Genomic DNA, 8887 nt, shown 5'->3' with positions numbered 1-8887 from the left:
AGAGGAAAAATAAATCTTAGAGAATCTAGTAACTATCTTATTCTCTTGTTATAGGACAAAGTATTTAAAAGACATTTAAAAAAAAACCTGATTAACACTTAAAAATAGCACTCATTCTGTTCTATTACATACATTTCATTACAGTTCATTTTCTTGTATTTTAAGACCCAACTGAAGATAAGTCAGGGTAAAGGGTAAAACCCAGTGGCTGTGTATTTCCCAGGCAAAGTACTTTATTCTTTTAGGAAATGCCTAACATACATGCAATCAATATCTTTGGTAGTGAATGATGGATTTGGTCAGTTTTCTTAGGCGTCTAACATCCCCCAAACAGCTTGATTCTACCTCAGCCCCAGGAATGTAGGTTGTGCAGGGAGACATGTGACGAGTGGCCATGTTAATATAGAGGGAAATTGGTTCAATTTATTCCCACTTAGCCATGCCTGGGAAAGTTAACTTGTTCAACTTTGTGGAAAAAATGCTACAGAAAATATATTTGTTGCCATTTGAGATAAAGGTAAAAAGAACAAGCATAAAGTGGTATTTATAGACAATGATGGACATTTGTGATATAAGCATTTAAAACTGTATGCAGGATTAGATTACTTCTTTAGATAAAGTGACATGTTCAAGATACTTTCATGGCTGAGGAAGGCATAATGCAGAAGGAATAAATGTGTCTATCTGTATGTTAGTGATAGTATGTGAGTGGTGGGATGGGATATGGAATTTAGGAAAAGCACTATCAGCCAAACAATCATGAGCTGGGGAAAAAAAAAATCCAAAGCAAATTATTCTGAGTATGTGTCATAGAAAACCACTACACCCACTATGACAGGAATACTTCAGACTGAAAAAAAAAAAAAAGAAATCTCATGATCTGCTAAACTAGGAAGAATTAATCTACTACTATTCCACATTTGCTTCCTTTTTCACAATAAGTAGCCATGGAAAAAATTGTTAGAAAGCCAAAAAACAATTTAAGTAAAAGAGTATTTGTTAGATTCACCTCAAAAGGATATAGCTTACCCAAACTTCAGTTTAAATGACACTTTTCAAAAAAAAAAAAAAGAAAAAAAAAATAAATGACACTTTTCTGAAAGACAAAACTCCTGCATGAATTGAAAAACCAGCAACTTAAATTTGTTGTTTGCTTGATTTATTTAAAAGTGTCATAAAAGGGGCAACTGGATGGCTCAGTTAGTTAAGCATCTGACTCTTGATTTCAGCTCAGGTCATGATCTTAGGGTCTTGAGATAGAGCCCTACATGGGGCTCTGCATTGAGTGTGGAGCCTGCTTGAGATTCTCTCTCTCCCCTCTCTCTCTCCAAAAAAAAAAAAAAAGTTTCATAAAATGCATTCCTTCATCATAACAAAAAGCTGTCCTGTCAAAACAGCTTTTATTATTGTTTGAGGCTTTATCTGTGGAGACAACGCCCCCTGCTGTGACAAATGCTCAACTGCAGATGGATTTTTTTGTTCTCTAAGGGAAAGGCTATGAAGAATAAAGGTACAATTGCTGAGGTGAAAGAGACTTTATTTTGAATATACGTATCATTCATTCAGCTTCATTTTTATAGTGCATAGCTATATATGGAAGTATATAGGGAAAAATAAACATTAGAAATATCTAAGAATGGAAGTATACAGGCAAAGAAGACATTCGATATATACCCTTGAACAGGTTTAGAAGCACCATACGACAGTATCCATTAGAAAATAAGTTCATGCAAAAAAAAAAATCTATCCAAACCACAGTAGGCAAGTGCAATCAGTACAAGTTATAGTTTCTTGGGTACAAAAAGTATACATGTTCTTTGGATTGAAAACATAAATGAATGGCTTGACTTTTATGTCCAAGCCAGAAATCATCTACAGAAGTAAAAAGTAGATGCCACATCTGACAATAAAGTATTTAAGGCCACAGATAGAGGTCAACAGCTTACAAAGAGAATGCAGTGAGGTAGGGCAAGTTAAAAAAAAAAAAAAGAGAAATGCAATAAAGCTACCTGTGCCTAAATGAGAAAAGAGCAGAGGCATCAGAATGGTAACAGCTCTCTGCACTCTGCTGCACTCTGTCAGAAGAATTCACTGAGCATCACTACAAAGTTCAGTGAATAAGATAAGGCAATAAACGCAGAGCCTTGGCATTAGGGCAAGTTTAATTTCCTTTCATTTTACATAAGAGCAGAAAAAGAATACAGAACTAGCAATGTGCATCTTTCCATTTCGGCACACTAATTTTTAAGTGTTTATATATATACTTTTTGTTTGGCACAGGGGGATGGGCATATGAAGATTAAACCCAAGCTTCCACCTCCAAGATTTTACATGCAGAAAGCTAAGGAAAGCTTAAAGCAGGTTTTAAAAATTGAGATGAAAAAAATTGATAAGGAAAAACAGCAAAGAAAGATACTGAACAAAATCTCCTGGTTTCCTTTGCAGTTTCTTTTTTTCCTTTCCATTTATTTTTCCAAGTTGCATTTTACAGTAGAAATGCAGACCATTTAGGATAGCTATGGCTCAATATTGCTCGGTACTTTCCTCTTAAGACATCATCTTCTTACACTCCACTGAACAGAAAACCATCCCTTCTACTGGCATGAACTTCTGCCCAATGAGACACTTGCTGCAGCACGAACACAAAAAGCACTCTGTGGACGCATGCCAGCTGAAATTGTTGTAGGTCACCCGCTGCACTTCAGGGTCAATGGCATTGTGGCATCCTTGACATACCTGTTAAGTCGATTACATAAATAAGAGAAGAGGATGAGAGATCAAACTGTGATGGTAACATTTTCATGTTAGAACAAATAATACCTTTCTTTCAGATGGTAAATTAAACTGAGATGACCACCTCAAAAATATGTAACTGAGAGTGACCTTCTAGTTAATCCTTTTAGGCAACCACTGTCAATGGGCATCTATAAGCTGAGCACTATGAGAAATAACAGGTGAAGACTGAACAGGTGATTTGGTGCTTACAGGATATCCCCATGGTGTTTGAGGCAGAAAGTCTTGATGGCAAGTTTCAAAGCAGTTTCATTCCAGTGTATTCTATTTTAGTAATTATAAAGAAGTTCTATGATTTTTCCTATAATACCAAATGCTGGTGAAGATGTGGAACAATAGGAACTCTCTTTCATTATTGGTGGGAATGCCATATGTATAGCCACTTTGGGAGACCGTTTAGCAGTTTCTTAGAAAACTAAACATACTTTCATCATACAATCCAAATTTGTGCTCCTTGGTATTTACCTAAAGGAGCTGAAAACTTAATGCCCACAAAAACTTGCACATTGTTATTTAGAGAATCCTTATTCATAACTGCCAAAATTTGGAAGCAAACAAGATATGTCAGCTAGTAAAGGGATACATACACTGTGGTACATCCAGACAATGGAATATTAACCAATGCTAAAAAAACGATAGGAGCCTTCAAACCATGAAAAGACATGGAGGAACTTTAAATGCACATTGCTAAGAGAAAGAAGCCAATCTAAAAAAGCAACATACTGTATGATTCCAACTATATGACATTCTGGCAAAGGCAAAACTATGGAGAAAATAAAGATTAGTGGTTGCCAGTGGTGGGGTAGGGAGGTGGGAGAGAGGAATGGGTAGAGAACAGAGGACATTTAGGGCAGTGAAAATATTCTCTAAAATATTATAATGATGGGTATATGTCATTTGCCCATTCTATACCTTTGTCCAAACCCACAGAATGTACAACACCAAGAATGAACCCTGAGGTGAACTATGTACTTTGGGTGATTATGATATGTGGATGTAGATTAATCCTTGGTAAAAAATGTAGCATTCAGGTGAGTGATGTTACAGTGAGTGAGGTTATGTATGTGTAAGTGTAGGGGTTATATGGGAAATTGCTGTGTTTTCCTCTCAATTTTGTTGTAAACCTAATACTGCTCTTAAAAAAATAGTCTTAAAAAAAAGATTTTTCCTCACTCATTAAAGCTTTGAAGTAGTAATTTTACTAGTCTTACCTCTGACACATGAGATTATTAACATCACTAATTTCTAGACAGTATGAAATGAAAATCATGTTCAAAATAATTAAGGACTCAATTAAAAATACTGAAAGTGTTTGAGAATAATTAGTTTGCACTAAAAATATAACTTGTAGTTAATTGGCTTCTGTTCTAAGTCATAATTTATGTATAATCTAATATTATAAAACATTAATATTTATATTCTCTGTGGAATTCAGTGTATGTTATGTACAAATAAGCATATGGCACACACACACATCCACAAACACACATGATTTTCTTCTTTAGCTGAACAGGTATATAAAGAAAATAAATGAATAATCCTCAGTATTTTAGCAAAAAACAAAACTACCCTATCAAGACTTCTAAAACACTAGATAGTCCACAGGTCTTCTTGTTTGTGCATATTCTGAATGAATGTGACTATCTAAAGTTTTTAAGTATTTTATAACAAGTAGATAAAGCAACAAATTGACCTGGATAGGTCATTCAGCCTGAGCATCCTTACTTGAAAAGACCTTAAAACGTGGCTGCTATTCAGTGGGGAAACTGGTTTAGGATGTGAAGTGTGAAGTGAAGCCTTGTTACAAATATCTACTTCAAACGTGCAACATACTTTCCATGCTTTTTTTTTTTAAGATTTTATTTATGTTTGAGAGAGAGAGAGGGAGCGGGAGAGAGAGAGAGAAAATTGAGTAGGCTCCATGCCCAGCGCGGAGCAGAGGCCGAGGTGGGCTCAATCTCATGACCCTGAGATCATGACCTGAGCCGAAATCAAGAGTTGGACACTTAACCTACCGAGCCACCCAGGTACCCCAACTTTCCATACTTTTTAGAGCTACATGGCTTCTAATTACAGATTATTACTGTTTAATTCCCATTTTATGTCTACCTAGTGTTTCCCGGGAAGCAAGGGAGATATTCTCTTTCCATGATGAATACGCCGCTATTCCTGAATACAACAAAAAATGGGTGTTTTAATTACAAATGTGCTCTTAATTTGTAGCTGTATCATGCAAGCAGTTGCTTTTGCATATATTCATATTTTGTAGATTTATATTTAGAATGTTGTCCTTTGCAGTTTTGTTTCATATTAATTTTTCAATGTTTTAAACTTTTTTGTATAAAATAGAAGCATTTCACAATTTTTTTTAGAAAAAATTGCTTTTAGATCATGCTTTTCGACCATGACCTATCTTCTTTATCTTGGCCCTCTAACAATACTTGTGGATCTTTTTATATCTTTTGAAACTCATATTTTTGTGATTTTAAAAAAGAGATAATTACTATTCAATTATATGTAAAATTAAAGAAATTGCTTAGGTTAAAAAAAAGAAACTTATGAACACCCTGAATGGTATAAGAATTTAGGGTTTGTGGTTTCATATAATTTAGTTTTGCTAATAATTTGTCATTCATCCTAAAGTCTGACATATAGTCCCAGCTAAAATTTACTGCCCCTAATTCTTTATAAATCTGAAAGTTGCCTAGGCCTCATTGAGGGTCTGGAACATGATGTGCTTTACCACTTTCTGCCTGGCATTTGATTTTTTCTGGGTTCTTAAATTTCTAATATTTCAGTTCATTCTGATTTCCTTCAATTTCTCCTACTTCTTTTAGTTTATTTGTATACACAGTGTGAAAAAACTAACAACATTTATTGTAATGAGCTCTCTGGCAGGAGGTTCCTGTGAAGTCTTAGAGATGTGAACTCAGGAGGGTGGGCATTTGAGACCAGAATTCCAGAGACCATTCAGAGACAAACTAAGTGTATTTCCCACTATCCTCTTTCTAAGTTATTTTTTTCCCCCACAGACATTTCCTGTTTTGAGTTCTTGCCTTCAGGTCTACAAACAACTTTGAAGATTAAAAGATCTAAGCAGATTGATACCCTGAACTAGACAATCTTCAAAATTTTACATCATTTAGTATGTGGCATGGGTAGCTCTTTCTGCCATTAGCTGGTTTGTGCAGGCAATGGAGAGAGTTGTTCATTTTAATTTTATACAAAGGGCAACAGTACACCTTACTGGGAAAGTAAACTTTCTAAAAGAAATCATGCCACATTATAAAGCTAAATAATTTACAAATTTCTGTGTTTTAATAATATCTCTGGTTATTCCTCTCTATTGGTTAGTTACAATGTAATGAAGAGAAGCTTGTAACAGTTACCTAAAGCAGCTTCATCTGTTTTAAAGCTTTATTCAGTATTGAGTATCTCCTGTGCTGTTCTAGTGTTGGAAATAGAAAACAAAATAGACAAAATTTCCTGCCTGTGTGGAATCTGCATCCCAGTCCTTGAGACCAAGGTCACACAACCCTACGATAAAATACACATTATGATAACCATCTACCTTTAAAGAAACTGTAGCAATAATATTTAGAGAAGCGGTTTTTAGCTAAATTATGTTCTAGGTCACATGGTGATTCTTTATCCTTTTCCTAGGCATAAGGAGGCCCATGTTGATCCCCAAGCAAATGAGAAATATTAGAAGACAAAGAAGTCACTTGAACATTTCCTAAGGGCAGACATTGAGGGCATGGAAATAAAAAGGCAAGCTTTACCCACCAGCTGCTTATAGTCTAGGGGAGGAGACAGAGGGGTGGTATTAATTACACACAGATGTGCCCCATGGGAGCACAGAGAGGCATCCTAGCCAGAGAAAAAGGGGTGGAACTTGGGGAAAAAAAAAATCAAGAAAGATATTCTAAAAAAGCTTGCCTCCAACTGAGTCTGGGGGAACATACAGTCTGGGGGAACATACACGGTCAGGGGAAATGGGGAATGGGTGCATAACAAAGGAGTTAGTGTGAGTAGAAGACCAAGAATGGTGCGTAAACTAGAAAATGGGTAACCTGTTGAATGTGATTTGGGTTGGGTAACTGGTAGAACAGGCAAGAAGGGGCTGGATCTGTTAAGCAAAGGCTTAATGATTAGGTTTGCATTTCAGAAAGATTTATCTTCCATCATTATGGAAGGTGGCTTTGGACAAGATGAAGAATGGAAGTGGGGAGACCAAATTTGAGGGCACTACAATAATCCAAATGATAAAAAATAAAGGTCTGAGGTAGAGTATAGTTGTAACTGTGAGGATCTGCGATTTATGGATGAGGCAGAATTGAGAGAAAATGACGAATTATACTCAGGGAATGGATAAAGGTTGAAAACTGGCACTGGCATCAAAACTCGTTACCTTATTCGCGTAGTACCACACTCCTAGAACGATATAAACACGTCACTGTATTCCTTAGCCAGGAGCCTGCTTTATGTGATAGCTCTGGGGAACTTTAGTACATATTTTCCTGCTTATAAAGAAGTAAATGTCTATCATTTTAATATCCCTTGGATTAAGAACTTTACTATATATGGTTAACTTTCTTTATCTACCATTTATCTAAACTGCTTATCTCTTAGCCATTATGCAATAGCAGCTCTGTGTAAGCAGGGTAGAGCCAATAAAAAAATATACTCTCACATTAAATATTTGAATGTTTGGCTGATACAAATAAATCTAAATACACAGGTCAAATTTTGTTATAATCAATTCAATGAGGGTTTAAGAAACAGGCATTGTACAATCTCCAGGTTTTAAAAAAAAAAATGAAGCCACAGTGGGGGGCTCTAGGAACATCAACAGAAACCATAAACACTCAAACAGCTAAAGAATGCAAATAGCTCCCAAAAATTGTTAATGTAAATGGACCGTGATCTGTACGATGAGAACCAATCAATCTCATTCCCATTAAAGAACTTTTTTAGTGGGGATCTGATGACTAAGTAGCACTTCTAATCTATAGTGTAAACTGTACAGATAGAAATCTTGAGGTGGCTCACAGTCAATGCATGTTACTGTTTTTGAGTTACCTGGATTTTAACACCCTATGGCAGGAATCGCAGGTTTCCTACTTAAGGGTAGTCCTTTTTGTTTCTCATTGGCTTAAGTAAAGACAGAGTATCAAGTCCTGCAGCAGGTCAAGCAACCATACCCCAGGATGCTTCTTACCACAGCATGATTCTTCACATAGCAGGGCTTGCACACGGGCTTGTCATTGACCATCACGTATATTTCCCCAGCTAGGATGTTGTCACAGTCAAAGCAGCAGAAGTGTTTCAAATGCCAATTTTGGTTTTCTGCCTGGGTATACTCGTTGCTGAATATCAACTGAGAAGAGGGCAAAAATAAGAGGAATCATGTATTTTCCTTTTTGCTATAAATGACAAAGCCAGGTTCTGTAGACCAATAAGGGATTTAGATCCATAAGTAAAATCAACCCACTTTCCTGGGCTCAAAGTCTGAAAAGAGCCTAACGTTTAAACTCAGGTTATTATTTAGTTTAGTCCAAATCACTTTTCTGTGTTCCTGGACAGTCCTGCGTTGTCAACACAGTTAACACGGACACTCTCCGAATGACTGAAGTTAAAAGTTGTTTTCCCACTCAACTCCTCTATGTAAAGAAAGAGACTGATGCCTGGTGAATTCATGTGGGCTTTCTGCCAGGACGGCCTGGTGAGGATGGTCAGGGGATGGACTCTATGGGGACACCAGAAGGAGCCTGCCTGCAGGAGCCACAGACAACATACCTCATCGCAGCCAGCACATCGTGGTTTCTCACTGTCACAGTAATGTCTGCCACAGTACAGCTTCCCATTCTTCCAGAAATAAATCATGTCGACCAGGAGTTCGTGGCAGGTACTGCAGACGAAACAAGCTGGGTGCCACAGTTTATCATAGCCGGCCCTTTCAGCGTAGATGGCTGGGTCACCCTCTTTCATACTCTGTTTGCAGCAGTAGCAGGACTGAAAGGGAAGCCGACCAAAACAACGTCATCGTTAAGACTGGCATTTCTCATCATTAGTGTCGTAGGAATTCAGAGAA

General features: G+C 36.8%; 1 protein-coding gene across 1 annotated transcript in view; it reads right to left on the bottom strand.

Annotated features, from left to right (window-relative positions):
- Nucleotides 1-1520: 1520 nt before the first annotated feature.
- Nucleotides 1521-8887, bottom strand: part of TES (testin LIM domain protein) — a 53787-nt gene continuing 46420 nt past the window's right edge. The window contains exons 5-7 of the mRNA XM_028104863.2: nucleotides 8593-8808; nucleotides 8015-8173; nucleotides 1521-2736 (exon numbers count right to left, since the gene is read on the bottom strand). Of these exons, the coding sequence (XP_027960664.1) occupies nucleotides 2548-2736; nucleotides 8015-8173; nucleotides 8593-8808 (564 nt within the window). The 3' untranslated portion in view covers nucleotides 1521-2547. The remainder of the gene's footprint in view (nucleotides 2737-8014; nucleotides 8174-8592; nucleotides 8809-8887) is intronic.

The sequence above is a fragment of the Eumetopias jubatus genome, unplaced genomic scaffold (assembly GCF_037043125.1).
Source record: "Eumetopias jubatus isolate StellerSeaLion01/CBP00866 unplaced genomic scaffold, mEumJub1_p1.0 scaffold_14, whole genome shotgun sequence".
In the NCBI taxonomy this organism is placed as follows: Eukaryota; Metazoa; Chordata; class Mammalia; order Carnivora; family Otariidae; genus Eumetopias; species Eumetopias jubatus.
Note: the sequence above shows the minus strand (reverse complement) of the source record. Positions and strands in the feature narration are given on the sequence as shown.